General features: G+C 37.4%; 1 protein-coding gene across 3 annotated transcripts in view; it reads right to left on the bottom strand.

Annotated features, from left to right (window-relative positions):
- LOC135475440 (neprilysin-like) overlaps positions 1-19,205 on the bottom strand; it is a 56,436-nt gene extending 37,231 nt beyond the window's left edge. For 2 of the 3 annotated variants that reach the window (XM_064755340.1, XM_064755341.1), the window contains exons 1-3: positions 14,168-14,352; positions 1,605-2,048; positions 912-1,073 (exon numbers count right to left, since the gene is read on the bottom strand). In XM_064755340.1, the coding sequence (XP_064611410.1) occupies positions 912-1,073; positions 1,605-2,048; positions 14,168-14,285 (724 nt within the window). In that variant the 5' untranslated portion in view covers positions 14,286-14,352. Of the gene's footprint in view, positions 1-911; positions 1,074-1,604; positions 2,049-14,167; positions 14,353-19,087 lie in introns of those variants that run through there. The other variant, XM_064755342.1, reaches the window with a different exon arrangement.
- Between the last annotated feature and the right edge of the window lie 361 nt (positions 19,206-19,566).

The raw sequence follows: 19,566 nt of genomic DNA, 5'->3' as shown, positions 1-19,566 counted from the left end.
TCTAACATGGTGCATCTCACAGATTCGTAAGATTTAAAAGTTACCAAACATATCAGAAAAAACATGCCTATGGCCATTTATCTCCATTTTCACCCTTTGCCTTACATAACTTATTACAAGTAAGTTTATATTTACATCTATTTGTAGTATTTGCTCTTAACAATCTGACGAAACACAGCCTAAATTGTCACCTCACAGCCTTAATTGTCTGCTCATAACCTATCACCTCACAGCCTAAACTGTCACCTCACAGCCTAAATTATCACCTCATTGCTTAAATTGTCACCTCACAGCCTTAATTGTCTGCTCATAACCTAAACTGTCACCTCACAGCCTAAATTATCACCTCATTGCCTAAATTGTAACTTCATAGCCTGACTTGTCTCCTCGTAGCCTGAATTGTCACTTCAGAGCCTGAACTGTGACCTCATAGTTTGAATTGTCAGCTCATACCCTGAACTGTGACCTCATAGCCTGAACTGTCACCTCATAGCCGGAACTGTCACTGCATAGCCTGAGATGTCACCTGACAGCCTGAATTGCCAGCTCAGAGCCTGAAATGTCACCTCATAGCCTGAAATGTCACCTCATAGTCTGAATTGTCACCTCACAGGCTGAACTGTCACCTCATAGCCTAAATTATCATCTAATAGCCTGAAATGCAACCCATTCCAAGAGAAAATAAAATCCTGATGTTTTGGAGTACCACCTGGTTACAGAATGTGCAGAAGACATTTAAACTGTACTTAGTTAATTACAAAAACTAATCCATGAAAAACTTTAAAGCATTTTATTGCATGTACTTCAAAATGACATCATGCCCCTCCATCATTCCATTATTTAATATATCATGAAAACAAAACAAACAAGTCAACTTCAATCCAGTTGATGCTAGCTAAAAGTAGCCTTACCTTTTAAAACCACCTGGAGGTCATCTCTGAGTTTAGAAAATGTGTTGTAACTAGGCTTGTCTTCAGGGATGACATTAAGCTTGTTCCATGTGCCACAGGCGTACTCAAAGAAGTCGTCGCAAGGGTTAGCATGTGGGTTCATTGAGGACATTAGTCTAGCTGCTGTTAGAAGAGAAAACAAACAAACAATAAGGTATTAAAATGAGAAAAAAAGAGACTTCCATGAGTTCCATCCTCCATATTCCACCAAAAATATACATGTACTTTGGGAGTTTAGATGGTGATGGTCCAAAAACCACATACACACATTTTAAACTAAAGTCAAAAGCCTTATGTTCTGTTGTTGTATATTTATAACATGTATAAGGGGCTGAAAGAATGGTTTTCAAACTCTTCTGACTTGTGGAATCTTAGGTATGAAACCATTCTTACACCAGACACCTATATTTCAAACAGTGTAAGATTTTGCTATCATCTTATTCATGTTTTATGGTGATAAACACTTTCCCCCACTTCCTCCCAGCATAACGTTGGCCACCATCATATAAGTCAAATATTATTGCGTATGGTATAAAACACCAACCAAATCTGTAAATAAATGAAGCCTCAGGCAATGGTAAATGGCATAAGTGTTTGGAAGTAAACACTTGGATAATGGTTGATGGCTCAGTCACGGCACATATTAAGACTTACAAGCTTTCACACAGTCAGGGTCCAGGCAGATTTCAATTCCACTTTTCATAACTGTGTTTCCCGTAACTGTGGTATACGACGTGTTGGAGTCACTGAGCTTCGTGGCGGTTGTCGCTGTTGGCGATGATGAGCTGGGGATGTCGATGTTGTCCGCTGCTGGTGGCGTACTTTGTGAGCTGATGTTGTCTGTTGTCGTTGTGACTGAGGTTGAATTAGACGCTGGGTCATCGTGGGCACCTGTTGGTGCTGATGATGGGTATGGGAATGGTGCACTTGAGGCGGATGACGAGGCTTGTGAGGGGTCGGGTGTCTGGCCCATGGGGGTAAAGAGATCCGGGGAGGGGGTGGGTACCATCGTTGAGGCGCCTGGGTCTTGGAGGGACTGGGATTCACGGCCCTGGGATTTACCATCTGATAACTCGCTGCTATTTGTATCATTGTTACCTGCAATCGTAAACAGAATGGCATTAAAAGAGCCTGAATTCCAAAGTAGAAATTACAGGTATAAACAGGTCTACCAACATCCTACTGATGTATACATGTATATAGAGGTCTACCAACATCCTACTGATGTATACATGTATATATAGGTCTATCAACATCCTACTGATGTATACATGTATATATAGGTCTACCAACACCCTACTGATGTATACATGTATATACAGGTCTACCAACATGATACTGATGTATACATGTATATACAGGTCTACCAACATCATACTGATGTATACATGTATATACAGGTCTACCAACATCCTACTGATGTATACATGTATATAGAGGTCTACCAACATCCTACTGATGTATACATGTATATACAGGTCTATCAACATCCTACTGATGTATACATGTATATAAAGGTCTGCCAACATCCTACTGATGTATACATGTATATTCAGATCTACCAACATCCTACTGATGTATACATGTATATATAGGTCTACCAACATCCTACTGCTGTATACACGTATATACAGGTCTACCAACATCTTACTGATGTATACATGTATATATAGGTCTACCAACATCCTACTGATGTATACATGTACATATAGGTCTACCAACATCCTACTGCTATATACATGTATATACAAGTCTACCAACATCCTACTGCTTTATACATGTATATATAGGTCTACCAACATCTTACTGATGTATACATGTATATACAGGTCTACCAACATCCTACTGATGTATACATGTATATACAGGTCTACCAACATCATAATGAGAAATCTTACTGATGTATACATGTATATATAGGTCTACCAACATCCTACTGATGTATACATGTACATATAGGTCTACCAACATCCTACTGCTATATACATGTATATACAAGTCTACCAACATCCTACTGCTTTATACATGTATATATAGGTCTACCAACATCCTACTGATGTATACATGTATATACAGGTCTACCAACATCTTACTGATGTATACATGTATATACAGGTCTACCAACATCCTACTGCTTTATACATGTATATATAGGTCTACCAACATCCTACTGATGTATACATGTATATACAGGTCTACCAACATCATAATGAGAAATCTTACTGATGTATACATGTATATATAGGTCTACCAATATCCTACTGATGTATACAAGCATATACAGGTCTACCAACATCATAATGAGAAATTTTATCTCACTTTGGCAACAAATGTTCTGGCCAGTTTTAACCAGTATGTTTAATGTGATTTTCTGCACAATTTCAAATGGTCATTTTGTTGTAATTAGAAGCGCAATTTAACAACATTTCTACCAGAGCTTTCTGTGACTGCTGAAAAAGCTTTGTTATTTGATGATGTATATACTGTATAAGTAGATCTGAGAGCTTTTTCACAAGGTGTATTTGACATGATGATGTTGAACTAATTTGCTTATTTTGACTTTCTTCCTACTAAACACCACTCCCTCAATCATTAGTACTACTAGTATTAGTACAGCTGCTTCTAGGAAAAAAAGCCTTGGCTTTCTATGAAGAATTCTCCCTAACACCAACGCCCCTACCAAACTAATTATACACTGAAAATTCAGTTAAATATCACAAAAGTAGAACTCATTTAGTGCCAATACACCCAGAACGTCCAATATTTATTAATCCTGCAACTGTCACTCAAGATTTATTTATTTATTTGATTGTTGCTTTACACCATATACAAGAATATTTCTCTTCTGCGACCACCTGCAGGTTTCTGTCAGATCTTCCCACTTTACATATACGGCCGCATGTGGGAAGGTCTGCCAGCAACCTGCGGATGGTCATGGGTTTCCCCCGGGCTCTGCCCGGTTTCCACCCACCATAATGCTGGCCGCCGTTGTATAAGTGAAATATTCTTGAGTACGGCGTAAAACACCAATCAAAAAAAAAAAAAAAAAAAAAAAAAAAACTTTACATATACGACCACAGCTGTCACTTAAAAGACACAAATGTAGGATTTGGCTATTATCAAGAAGAACAAAAAAGTTTCTCGGCATATGCAACTGTTTAGCTTGTTTTTCTAACAAAATTATTTACAACAGAGATAACCAAAATTCTTCATTTATAGATGCTTTATTTACTTGGCAGTTGGTCTAGAGAAAGGTCTAGATGAAATTAAAATTATCATGATCCGATATGAAGAGGAACAAGATTTCCACATCTGGAACACCCCCCTTTCCTCACAATCGCTTCTGAATCAGTTGTACATGTGCTAGACGGAGTAATTACTCCACCTGCACATGCTAGTGTCGCTGACAAAACACATGTCTGGCCTAATTATCTTGACTAGGTTATAAACCCGGTTCCTGCTACCTAACCCAGACTGTCAGTCCATCTTCAAGACAACCCTCCCAATCCTCACAAGTACCGTAAATATGCACATAAATCAAGCAGTAAAGTGTTTTCCCCAACAATGTAGCTCTTCAATTGTAAAGCTCTGATGTTAACACCCACACGCGTGTTTAAAAAGTTTTCGTTAACAGGTTTTATGGCTAAAAATTTTACCCTTTGGGCTTGATTGTTGACAGAAAGATAGAGCATGTATGGTTTTAATTTTCCTTAGGTATATTCATCAGTATCAATCACTGATCATTTAAATTTCTCAACAATTACATGTATATCCCCGCACATTCTTCAGGGAGAAAATGCACTTGAAGAAAATCATTCATTTGCAGAGATATAATTTATATATTTCTTTAATATCTCCTCTAATTACTTCTTGGGTTTGAAGTCAGTTAATGAACTTCTTAATTTAAAGAAAAAAACCCAAACATTTCACTATTTCAACCATACATAAATTGGATTTGAATTTTTGATCAGAAAGTTTGTATGGAACACGTTGCACAAATTAACAGCATACTTTATTCAGTTCATATTGAAATTCCAGAATACTTTAGCATGCACTCATTCATCAATTTGCTTTGATCATTCCAGCGGTCTGTTTTGGTCACTAACGGTCCAAAAGTTTAATCATCTTTACAAAACAAAATACATGTATTTAAAGATGGATGCTTAAGCCATGCTTAGACTGTAACATAACAGTATAGAATCAGTGGTCAAATTAGAATTTTTATCAATCTGATGCATTTATTTAGGAGCATAATTTAGATATTAATTTTAGGCTAAATCCTTAAAATTGTATACATAGTCAAAGGTTCAAGTTAAACAAAGTCAACTTAAAGCTTTCAAAATACATTTGTACACGTAAATGACACCAGTCAAAAGATAAAAAAACGGTAAACAACTTGTAACTATCTCTTCACAGGTATTATGAAGGGATCATGGTATTCAGAAGACTTTTTAACACTCATTTTAAGCTAACAGGGAAACCATCCCTTGCAAACAAGTGGCCCCAGGGGTCACAGGTTTTAGGAGGTTTACAACAGCACCCCATCTGTTATCATCCATCATGCCCCTACATCCATCACTGCTAATCACAGTGGAGAACTGATCCACTTAAGAACTCTGTGGAAGTCTTCAGGCTATACACAACAACTTAGAATGCCATCAGGCTACCACTGCACCTTGGCTTTTACAAGAGATCAGATGTCTTTTACATGGTACCACAGGTAGAATATCTTTCTGGTAGCACACACACCACTGCCTGCAGCTTGCCAACAGATGAGCCAGAAGACTTCTGCACTTCTAACCAACTTAAATATCATCCACCTGTCTTTGTATAAAGTGTAACAGTGTGCACTAAATAGCAGCCCACGCTACACTTGCAAGCTGCTTTAAAAGTACAGGTACAGGACTAAAGAGTGTTTATACAATGTGTTGAGCACGATAGCAGCCTGGAGTAAACACACATGTTGCTGTATGCACACACTGCTGTACATAAAAGAAGAAAAGTGTGATAGTGTGGACTGATAGCAGCCTGGTGTCATCACACATGCTGCTGTATGCACACAGATAGCAGCCTGGAGTAAACACATATGTTGCTGTAAGCACACACTGCTGAACATAAAAGAAGAAAAGGGTGACAGTGTGCACTGATAGCAGCCTGGAGTAAACACACATGTCACTGTAAGAGTACACTGCTGTAGTCAAAGAATAAAAGCGTGACAGTGTGCACTGACAGCAGCCTGGAGTAAACACTCATGTCACTGTAAGAGTACACTGCTGTAGTCAAAGAATAAAAGCGTGACAGTGTGTACTGACATCAGCCGGGTGTTAACACATGTTGCTGTAAGCACACACTGCTGTACATAAAAGAAGAAAAATGTGATAGTGTGCACTGATAGGAGCCTGGAGTAAACACTCATGTCGCTGTGAGAGTACACTGCTATAGTCAAAGAATAAAAGCGTGACAGTGTGCACTGACAGCAGCCTGGTGTTAACACATGTTGCTGTAAGCACACTCTGCTGTACATAAAAGAAGAAAAATGTGATAGTGTGCACTGATAGCAGCCTGGAGTAAACACACATGGTGCTGTAAGAGTACACTGCTGTAGTCAAAGAAGAAAAGCGTGATAGTGTTCACTGACAACAGCCTGGAGCAGGCATACATGTTGCTGTAAGCACACATTGCTGTATGTGAAAGAAGAAACACGTGATAGTGTTCACTGACAACAGCTTGGAGCAGACGAACCTGGATCAGGCATACATGTTGCTGTAAGCACACATTGCTGTATGTCAAAGAAGAAACGTGTGATAGTGTGCACTGATAACAGCCCTGAGCTGACAGAAATGTTGCTGTAAGCACATTGTTGTTTTGTCAAAAAAGAAACGTGTGATTGTGTCCATTGACAACAGCCTGGAGCAGACACACACGTTGCTATAAGCACACACTGCTGTATGTCAAAGAAGAAAAAGTGTGATAGTGTGCACTGGTAACACTGCATGCACACATTATCGTAGGCTTACATACAACGGGAAAATTTTTTGTAAACTGATAACAGTGCAGAGTAAAAACAAATGTTTTAACATCACTGATACACCTATTTTCATTTCATTACAAAAACCTTTCAGTTCCACCAGTTGTTTGTCCAGCCAGAGGATGATCCCAAAATGCTAAATTATTTCTTTATTTGATTGGTGTTTTTATGCCGTATTCAAGAATATTTCACTTTTAAGACGGCGGCCAGCATTACAGTAAGAGGAAAATGGGCAGAGATCGGGGAAAACCCACGACCACGCACGAAGGCCCTTTTCAAGTATAAAATGCACACATACATTCTCATCTGAACGCTTACATCGTGTCTCAGGAATCATAATAGTACAAAACACATTACATATAGAAGTTTTATATTCACAAGTCATGCATCTGGTACAACAGCTTCACTAACAATACATTCACATTACGGAAGTTCATGGAAAATGATTGGCAACTACTTCTAATTTCATTTACTAAAACATAAATGTATGAAAAAGGTTTCACAAAATGTTACATAGAACAGAATCAAAAGCTGTTGTGAACTTAAGAAGTTCCTCAAGGAGAGAGGTGTCATGTGTGACTCAGGAACAGGGCAGGATATGGTAAATGAATGCCAACATAAGTAACTGAACATGTTTGTTGGACTGACAAGTCACATGAAGCAGTGGGACTTGTTTTACCTCTTTCTTTTAGTGACAAAAGAATTCAAATTGAAAATGGCGATGTGATATCCTGTTCCTTCTTGCAAATATGTAAGCTTGCCAGTACAGACTGATGAATTTTCTCATTTATCACAGATACATACATATATCGTGTTGGTCCAAAATTAGGCATAGCACTTTCTGACCTTCATTAATCAAGGGGACAATTGGTTAATTACATGATACCATATACAGGTTACATGGATCTCTTTAAAACATTATAATTATTTTAGAGGTCTGCCAATAACATTACATCTGCCTGTAATAATAATAATAAAAAAACAAGCCAGAAAATTTGCCAAGCGCTGATTTGGAGGTTTGAAAATGCTATTTTTGTTCTTTTATAGTCCAGCAGTCCTCTCCAATAGCCATAGGAGGAAGTAGCACCTATTTCTGTGAGTTTATAACTTATTGAGAATTACAAAAGCATAAATACTGCATGTACATTGCATACATAGATAGTGATGGCAAATAAAATTATTATTTTTGTGTTACAATGACAGCAATTCCAGATATAGACAGATGTGCCCCATATACACCATCAATGACATCAATAACCAGAGAAAACAATGGGAAAGACTTTGGCAGTGTATGCGAGTCTTTAATCTGTGCTTAAAGCTTAATTCAAGAATATATCACATAAACAGCAGTAAATTTTATTCTCCTACAAGACACTACAATGTAGGCTCTGCAAGAGGAACCACTGTTCACAGTCTACTTGAGTCTGCCTTACTCTGACAAATCTGCTCAAACAAAACCTGACACATGAGCCAGTGGGTGATGGTTACGAACTTGTCATTCTTTTCATGCCTCAATGTGCAAACTGATGCTGAGTAGACTGGTCCAGCTTCAACATTTCTACTGATACCTTCTGTGATTGAGGTCAAAGAAATGGTAACAGGAAGTATATGAACATGTTCACGGCTTCAACAGTTCCACTGATAGCTTCTGTGATTGAGGTCAAAGAAATGGTAACAGGAAGTATATAAACATGTTCACAGCTTCAACATTTCCACTGATAGCTTCTGTGATTGAGGTCAAAGAAATGGTAACAGGAAGTATATGAACATGTTCACGGCTTCAACAGTTCCACTGATAGCTTCTGTGATTGAGGTCAAAGAAATGGTAACAGGAAGTATATGAACATGTTCACGGCTTCAACAGTTCCACTGATAGCTTCTGTGATTGAGGTCAAAGAAATGGTAACAGGAAGTATATAAACATGTTCACAGCTTCAACAGTTCCACTGATAGCTTCTGTGATTGAGGTCAAAGAAACAGTAACAGGAAGTATATGAACATGTTCACGGCTTCAACAGTTCCACTGATAGCTTCTGTGATTGAGGTCAAAGAAATGGTAACAGGGAGTAGGATGAGGAAACAATATCTCAGCTGACAGCTTCTTCTACTGCCGACTAAAGTAATGAAAAGATACTTATCACCACTATTATGATGAAGCATGAAGATCAAGGTCACAAAAATGCTAACAGCAATTACATATGTAATCTCAATTAAGAGTTTCTTATACTGCAAACTGAGGCCAAAAAATATCAAGGGTTACAAGAAATTCAGTAGCTCGCTGATTAGTGGTTCAGTGTAACTGGCACATACTTGAGTCTGATGGGCTACATTGACTCAAAACTGGCTATGAACTTAAAAACACAGAAATTTTAGAAAATAATCGCTATATAACCTCAGTTTTAAGAGGCCTACATCTTCAAACCATGTTCATCAAGAAGATTTACTTAAACCTAAGCATAACCATAATACATAATAATACATTACTCTGGGACGTACAGTAAATAGCTGATCTTAACAAAAAGCTTTCCCCAATGCCGACACAATACCTCACTTTACTTTGTAATGACAAGCTTATTATTAAGGGCTTTTTCATGGTGGAAGAGGTTGCACAACTTGTAACATGTAGTACACTACACGTACACAGCTGGAATTTCTCAACTAAGAGCTAATGTTATACTGAACTAAGGTAATCACGGTTAGAGATTGAGGTCAAAGAAATTGTATCTGTAAGTACATGCACATGGCAATGAACTGGCCATTAAAGAATACTTCTCACTGAGAACTTTGCTCATCTTGAGAGTTTGAAGGCAAAGAAATGATAACAGGATGTACAAGGCATAGGTGGAATATGTCTGAGCAACTTTGTGTCAGGCAATGAAAGATCAAGGTCAAAGAAATGATAACAGGGTGTTATCAGCAACCTGCGGATGTTCGAGGGATTCCCCCGGGCTCTGCCCGGGTTTCGTCCCACCATAATGCTGTTGTATAAGTGAAATATTCTTGAGTATGGCATAAAACATCAATCAAATAAAGAACAATGTCTGTGCAACTTGAACTCTGTGTCAGGCAAAGAAAGGATTCTTCTCACAAAAGATCAAAGTCAAGAAAATGGTAACAGGATGTACAAGGCATAGGTGAAACAATGTCTCAGCAACTTGAACTCTGTACCAGGCAAAGAACCGATTCTTCTCATGAAAGATTGAGGTCAAAAAATGGTACCAGGGTGTACAAGGCATTCCTGGAACAATGTCAGAGCTGACAGGCTCTAATACATCTAAATCTGGGTCAAGAATTGGAAGAATAGTTCTCTGTGAGTTAAGATGGGAAACTCTCTCTGAGAGCTAAGATGGGAAACTCTCTCTGAGAGTTAAGATGGGAAACTCTCTCTGAGAGTTAAGATGGGAAACTCTCTCTGAGAGTTAAGATGGGAAACTCTCTTTGAGAGTGAAGATGGGAAACTCTCTGACAGTTTAGATGGGAAACTCTCTCTGACAGTTAAGATGGGAAACTCTCTCTGAGAGTTAAGATGGGAAACTGGTAAAAACATGTACATGGTAAGAGGATCAAACTACTGGCACATGTAAATATACAGGTAAATGTTTATTACCATACAAAGGCGTCAGTGATTGATGGTGTAGTGTTGTATGTGAGTGTATCTGGGAACAAGTGGAAAATCAATTGAAGTGCTCTCACCTCAGACAGAAGCTAAGGTGTGTATATACATATATAAATCACACTGACATTGTAATTATCATACTGGCAACAGATCAAAGGAATTGCAGCAGGAAATTGGACATATAAATGTATGGTGACCAGCAGTATCTGGTGGCCGAGCTAGAAGTTTGAGGTCAGACATATAACCTGGGATTCAGGTCAGACCTGGGTCTTAACCCTGTATGGTTTGGGAGATGCTGCAAACATAGCAGTGATACAGATATTACATACTATCGCAGCAACCAGATTCAAGCATGTGTCACAGGCAGAGCTGCTTTTTGATATCAACCGAAAAATATAAATGTGCTGCCATATAACATGTACATTTTTAAAATTACTAAAATTGCTGAATTCCTTACTGGTTACTAAAAATGTACATATACATGATACGAATATTGCACTAAAACGGGCTACAATGGTTGAACATTTCTTTTGAACTTCTATTTTCTAGAACTGAGAAGCAGCTTACCTTGATACTACACAAGTATTTGTGCTTTATATCAACTGCTTAATACCCACAAGCAATTTACATTATCTACATGTAAATGACACGGATCAGTTCTTTATACATCTAAAAAAACACAGAATAATGTGTACCTGTATATACACTATCTTCCTACATGTACCTCTAACTCCAGACTGTGACAGTATTGTTTGAAGATGATAACATCTACACAATTGGAATTACATGTGTAGTTTTGATGAACAAAACTGCGAGAAAATAAGGTACATTAATTGCAGTGGCATTTAAATGCATATCCTGTTTCACTTCACAACTGTGCAGCCTCCTTAAATGATACATAAAAAGGTTTTCAGGAAATGAAACACCCTATTAAGAAAACCATAGTTTTCAGCCATTTTTACACCTCAAGAAGAAAGTTAAGAAATGTTTTTGAAAATGTACATGTCAGGACAAATCCTCAACTATGCCTCAAGAAATAAAAGACAAATGTTTCACTTATCCTTTAATAAGTAAGATCCTCCAGAAGCTGATCGATACACTGACAAGAGGAATAAATTATATTAAAATAAATACCAGACTTGCAAACTGTAAGTGGGTTTTTACTTCTTGTAAACAAGTGTGGAATGTCTGGCATGGCATGTTGTGACACATCAGTTTGCATATATACATATCCAACATAACAATGATGCAATACGGCTTGAGGTTTCGGATATGTGCATTCATGACTACCAGTTACAGTACCGTACATCATCATGTAGAGTGCACTGACACTATTGAGATACAATAACTACCGACATCTGATTATCATGTAAAGTGCATTTCATCATTTCTGACACAATGTCTTCTACAGGAAAATACACAGAACTATTATATCACTGCAATTGGTTTAATGAAGAAGGGCAAACTTTATCAGCCCCTACCTCACAGCATTGTTAAAATGTGTTAAAAACCGCACTGAGGAGTAACCACTGAATTCCAACATTCTATCCACATCTATATATTAATCAAGAATATTTTTTAATATGATGACCAGCAAACCAACTGACACAATAATGATGGTCTCATCACTTTCTGACCATCACAATCACTTTCTGACCATCACAATCACTTTCTAACCATCACAATCATTTTCTGACCATCACAATCACTTTCTGACCATCACAATCACTTTCTGACCATCACAACCACTTTCTGACCATCACAATCACTTTCTGACCATCACAATCATTTTCTACCCATCACAATCACTTTCTGACCATCACAATCACTTTCTGACCATCACAATCATTTTCTACCCATCACAATCACTTTCTGACCATCACAATCACTTTCTGACCATCACAATCATTTTCTACCCATCACAACCACTTTCTGACCATCACAATCACTTTCTGACCATCACAACCACTTTCTGACCATCACAATCACTTTCTGACCATCACAATCATTTTCTACCCATCACAATCACTTTCTGACCATCACAATCACTTTCTGACCATCACAACCACTTTCCGACCATCACAATCACTTTCTAACCATCACAATCATTTTCTAACCATCACAATCACTTTCTAACCATCACAATCATTTTCTAACCATCACAATCACTTTCTGACCATCACAATCATTTTCTACCCATCCATTCAGGTACTTACTTTAATTATCACAATCATGAACTTTCTAATCACCAAAATCATGCGCTTTCTGAGCATCCAATCATGTACCGTCTGACCATCACAAATCATATATCTTCTGACAATTACAATCGTCCAAAGCCTAAGTAGTTACTTTCTAACCACCAAAATCATGCGCTTTCTGAGTATCCAATCATGTACTGTCTGACCATCACAAATCATATATCTTCTGACAATTACAATCGTCCAAAGCGTAAGCAGGTACTTTCTGACAAACAAAATCATGCACTTTCTGAGCATCCAATCATGTACTGTCTGACCATCACAAATCATGTATCTCCTGACAATTACAATCGTCCAAAGCCTAAGTAGGTACTTTCTGACAGACAAAATCATGCGCTTTCTGAGTATCCAATCATGTACTGTCTGACAATCACAAACCATATATCTTCTGACAATTACAATCGTCCAAAGCGTAAGCAGGTACTTTCTGACAAACAAAATCATGCACTTTCTGAGCATCCAATCATGTACTGTCTGACCATCACAAATCATGTATCTTCTGACAATTACAATCGTCCAAAGCCTAAGTAGGTACTTTCTAACCACCAAAATCATGCGCTTTCTGAGTATCCAATCATGTACTGTCTGACAATCACAAATCATATATCTTCTGACAATTACAATCGTCCAAAGCGTAAGCAGGTACTTTCTGACAAACAAAATCATGCACTTTCTGAGCATCCAATCATGTACTGTCTGACCATCACAAATCATGTATCTCCTGACAATTACAATCGTCCAAAGCCTAAGTAGGTACTTTCTGACAGACAAAATCATGCACTTTCTGAGTATCCAATCATGTACTGTCTGACCATCACAAATCATATATCTTCGGACAATTACAATCGTCCAAAGCGTAAGCAGGTACTTTCTGACAGACAAAATCATCCACTTTCTGACATCACAATCAAGTATTACCTGACCACCATTACCCTACTCAATCGCTTCCTTGGCTTACTATCACAGTCCCTTTTCTGAGAAAACCAAGTTTGAAGTATATAAGTTGAAGTTGACGCATGTACATAGAGCTAATGGGCATCATACAACTTCATGGTAAATGTTTAAACTAAAACAGCCACAGAACATGTACATGTAACAATATGTCCAGCACTGTACATAGGTTCTTCACCAGAAAATAAGGAGACTAAAAGAACATGCAGTTAGTTTTGTCCAAAGACTCTCTTGTCCAAGCAGAAAGACAATCATAGCTTTCAAAGCCAGATAAATGTACAGAAATGTGAAACCTGCAGAAAACTTCTAATTAAGAAGTCAGTGGCTGGCTTCTAGATGTGAGACTAGACAAAGCCATACTCACCACATGGGGGACATACAGTAACAGGACAGCCTAGAACCAGCTTTAGTAGTAACACAACCTCCACAGTTAGCAACGGTAGCCAAAACTGCCTCCGTGACTGCCAAAACCTCCTCCACATTGCTTACCACAAAACAACCTAACAGAACTAGAGCTAACAAACTGTTGTTGCCCCTAGACCAAGTGAGTTGATATGAGTTGGTCCAGTCAGTGTTTGTAAGTCACAGCAGGCATGTACATGTATTGCGTTGTTGAGAGTAGCACCCACACTTACCCCAGCAACCCCTTCCTGGCTTTATGTACTACAGTGAGACAGGTTTTCCAATGCCAGAATCTTCTGGTGGTCCAACTTTTGGGGTTGCCTTCTTAAAAATCCCCACCCTAGGGCACAAGACATCACTGAAACATCTACCCCATAGAATTCCATGGCCTGTGTGCAGAAGTGAAGGGTAAACTCCACACAAAATGTTTTGAGACATGTGACATGAATTTTGACTTCTGTTCAGTGTCAGATTGTGTTTTCTGCATTGTGCAAAAGTTTTGAGAGGTTTATGGTAAGGAAGATGTGCCCCTAATTTAGTGTATCTAATAATAGCCCCAGCTTGCCTACCCTAAGACAGGCCCTGCCTTTGTCTGTAGTCAACTGGTTAGTACAGCCCATCCCACACACATGTACAACTCCAAACACTTGGACCCCCCAACAAAAACAAGGTGGGCCCCCTTGGGGGAATCACATGGGCTTAGCACTCACAATATAAAGACAACCCACACTTGAACATATACAATCTCTCAAAACTTTTTCAATACTATTATCATTTTGGAAGAACTTTATAAGCTTTATATCCCTTTGGGTTTTGTCTTCATCCACATCTTTGAACAAACAAGTTGTGCTATGTTTCAAGATAGAGCATACTTATGATGGATAATGCTCAAGGTAACTTCATAATCTGAAGAACTCTTTGGAATATGCAGAAAACTTATCAATCCTATTTTTATTTTCTGATTATACTGAATTTCAGCTTTGAACTCTGACATTTCACTGTGACTGCAATATTCACTGCATTCAAATAAAAACAATCACATGTAAGCATTGTAAAGCATTAAAGGTTTCATAATGTAGAATATACAATATATATCACCTTTCTGACAGAATATATATGTTGACCCAGAGTCCCCTCCTTTTACAACATACAAAAATAATAAAGTTTGAAAAAAAAAATATATATATATAAACACTAAATGGGGATAAAAGAGACTTAATTCTATATACATATATAAGATTTATTTATTGATTCATTCATTTAACTGATTGCCGTTTAGCCCCACAATTAAACAGGAGTACTAATCTATGATTGCCTTGTCACTAGGAAAATGCAATGACAATTTAATTTCTGATGTTACCAAGATAAATGCATGTCGAATGTCTAGAAATTGTAATTGAGATATAAGTATAAAAGAGTTCAATTAATATCATTCCAGTTGTTATCATAAAAGGCACTACTTCAACTCAGGATTCTAAAGTAACTGTGGAACAATGTGGGTACATGAAAAAAATCAATACTTCCAATACTTCAAAAACAAAACAAAAAGATCTTTTAACAATGGAGGAATTTCGCCATAGGATTATACTGTATATAATGTACTGTTAATGCTTTGGTACATGCCAATATAGTTAATATCTAAATCCCTGGTTAACGGCAACATCAAACCAAGTCATCCAATATCCATATAGTGTATTTCATCTAAAGTATGGCTTTTTCAATTTTTCAATTTTCCAGATTACATTAAGGCCTTAAATTGATACTTGTGATGCCAATACTTCAGTGTTTTTTATCAATTAATAAAACATCACAATGGAATATTAAGTGGACAAATCAATCAGAATGAAGCAAAATGTGCCCAAGCAAAATGTGTCCATGCAAAAAAGCTAAACTTGAGGTGAAATGCAGTATTAACTCCCCTACTGAAGCCCCTTCCCTGAGCTGTAGACCTGACCCAGTAGCTCACAGAACCACTGACTGGCACTCAAACTGGTGACTGATGGACAAGGGTGATGACACACAGGGTTGTAAACACATTGATGATGATACTCACCCACCAGCAGCAACAACAAGAGCCAATGGTAACTGAGGATAGGCTTTACACTTCACTGTTGATTACTCAGGCCTGCATCCTGATAATTGATAGACTACAGGGAAACAAACATCCTAGTTTTATAACTACTTAGTTTGGTTATTTTGTATTATTCTGTTGAACCATTACTGCATGACCAAGTTAAAACTTTTGCACTTGTGAGGTAAACAGTGTTCCAGCACTCTAACAACATAACAAGTGACGCTTCACCAATGATTCTCAGCATTCTCTTCAACACTTTTCTCTCTTATTTCCTACATTATTTCTGTCTCTTTTAATTCACATCTGTATGTTCCTTTAGTTTTGGCAATTTCCCTGCATTCACTCTTCCTTTCCTCTTTAATCTTTTCCATTTAAGAAAACTTTTCCTTTGAGCTTGACATTTGCCTCCAACCAATATCCTCCCTAAATCGATAAAATCCCTTTAGACCATTAACATGTACTATTTATATACAAAATTTTCCATCTTTAACATTTATTCATGAAAGTTTTTCTTTACTGACCATTCGTATATCTTTATGGAACATGGTGAGCTTATGTTTCCTTTTCTTTTTAAATTGCTGATTGAAAATAATCATGTTTTGTCAATATAATATTGATGTTTTTATCATTAGAATTTATAGTTGTCTTATTTACATTAGATCTTCAAAACTACTGAGTCAAAATGTCACAGCTGGATTCAATTATTACTCATTCAGAAGGTATGATGTAACAAACTTTGCCTTACTGTTTATATGTTAATAATATATTTATTTGATGGGTGTTTTATGCAGTACTCAATAATATTTCACTTATATGACAGCAGACGGGATACTGGTGGGTGGAAACTGGGTAGAGCTGGCGGCCCAGGGGAAACACACCACCATTCCCATCAGGTTTAAGCCTGTAATATATGTTGTTGAATCTTTATAATTGACAGACCTTTTTACGGTGACCTGCAGTACCATTAAAGGGGCTTTGAATATTTCATTTACTTAATTATTTGAAAGGTATTTTACGCTGCACTCAAGAATATTTCCCGATGGCAGCCAAGATTATGTTGAGAGGAAACTGGTTTTGATTAGTGCTGGGCTTGATACGTTTGAAGTTTTGGGCAATTACAAAATATATATGTTCACATGCAGAAGATTTCTGTGAAACGATACTCATGGTATTTTGATAACAGACAATTACGACTACAACAGCGCCTTAGTTTTGGTTGAAAGTTGGCAGAACCAAAAAAAACCCCAAAATTTTAACCTCACGACAATGGAAGAAAAATAGCCATCATCCAAAAAGATTTTTTGTAGAATTTCAGAAGAGTAAGCTACTGACTGACAATATGCTCAAAATCATGGTGTCAAACATAGGCTACATGTTAAGTTAAGTGTCAACTGCAAATATATTCAGAAGAAATGATCAATTTTTTTTTCACAAAAAAAAAAAAAAGTCCTTTGGATTTTTGCTTAATAATGCAATGTGAAGCAATATTTGACTGGACATTTCTTCAATCATTTCAAATGCAGATACGTCTGTTTGTTTCCAGCAGTGGGTCTATATTGCGCACACCCACCCACACACATCTGTGGCCCATCACACTTTCCCACTTTCCCTGACCCCCTCAAATGTCATCATACTCTACCAGGATGTTCTCCTCTTTCATCAAACACCACAGAGCTACACAAGTGTATTCTTACTGACTGGCCCATTGTAATATCTCTGCCTTTGTCAGCCTGCCTGCTGTTCTGTTGTTGTTGTATATGGCCTATAGGTTACGCATACAATTCAGCTTTATAATGGCAGCATTTCAGCAACATTTAGCAGCCTACTGTATCTGTGAGTGCCCAAATTCCTCAACCTTTCTAGATGCTTACTTATCGTGTACTGTTCAGCACACTATCAGAGGACTATACATTCAGGGAGGATAAGCCAAATTCTGAAGTGTTTATGATGCAATGAAGCAAGCCAGCAGAAAGCAAGGCATATTGTTATCATGTTATAGAAGTACCCCTCAACACTATACATGAATAGCAGTGTCTACAGGTCTGTATCACATCTCATCCTATTGTTTTATACTAGCTATGTACATGTATACAGGAACCAGCATACAGAAAACTTTTCATGGTTATATTTATTTATCTGCAAGTTTTTCATCAGCAATGACCCAAGCAAGGCCTTTCTGGGCCATAGTATGCTTATAAATAAACAGATAATATGACAGGCTTAATATTACATGTAATAAGAAGAGATCAAACCATATCGTATATACTTTCTCAAAATCCTTCAGTAGGTGTTCTTGTAAGATTAAGTTTTTTTTAACAATGAAAAAAATAAAACCGGTGGGAATGCTATGAAGAGCTTGACACATCAATGTCAAACTTCAGTTCAATACATATTCATTAAAATACCACCTCAACATTTACCTATACACCTATAAAATCGATCCTAACATACTAGACACTATAAAGTCACCATCAGTGATTTTGTATTTTACAGTGATTAATGATCACCAAGGCATTTATGCAAAACCTGAGCTCAATATATACGTCTACATGCCATATTTTTGAGATATATTTTAAAAGAACGGACCACCTTGAAGTAAATTAGTATGCATCACTGAATTCAAACATGACTTCATGACGTTTTTACTTTTTTTTTTGATATTGAGTTTCATGTTGAAATTCAAATAAAGGCTGACGTTCTACGGTCGACTTTTGTTAAGACAAACACAAACATAGAAAAAATACACAAAGATTTGTAAGCCCAAATCAACAAACCACCAATAAATGGTTTGTAAATCAATCTTCATACCTTTCACCAATAAAACGACGATTAGTGACACCGCCACTGCTGTTGACACCAAGGAGATTATAATCAGCGCCACTTCTAATGGAGTTCGTTTTCCATAGCAACTTGAACGCTTCACTTCTCCTGCCTCGGCACTAGTGAAGATAAAAATGGGAGTTAACTCTTACTGACATCTGCTTATACGAGTATTGCATTTACATAAATATTTGGCTGAATTCTTGTCATTGATAACCTGATTGCACCTAAAACAGTAACATGATGCCCAAACAACCAGCTGAGCTTTGACACCACTCTTACAGTTTTGACTCATTACGCAACACGCTACATTTATCTCTAAATTTTGACAGTAAGTGTTATACTTTGTAGTATTTACCTCAAAATACTGACACTTAAAATACTGCAGACTTATTTCTAAACTTATTTACAGCCCAGTGCAAAATAGTGCCCTTTAACACATTTTCAGACAAAGACAATTATTCTGT

This window comes from Liolophura sinensis, chromosome 9 (genome assembly GCF_032854445.1).
Source record: "Liolophura sinensis isolate JHLJ2023 chromosome 9, CUHK_Ljap_v2, whole genome shotgun sequence".
NCBI classification, from domain to species: Eukaryota; Metazoa; Mollusca; class Polyplacophora; order Chitonida; family Chitonidae; genus Liolophura; species Liolophura sinensis.
This window is presented reverse-complemented; position numbering and strand designations above follow the sequence as displayed.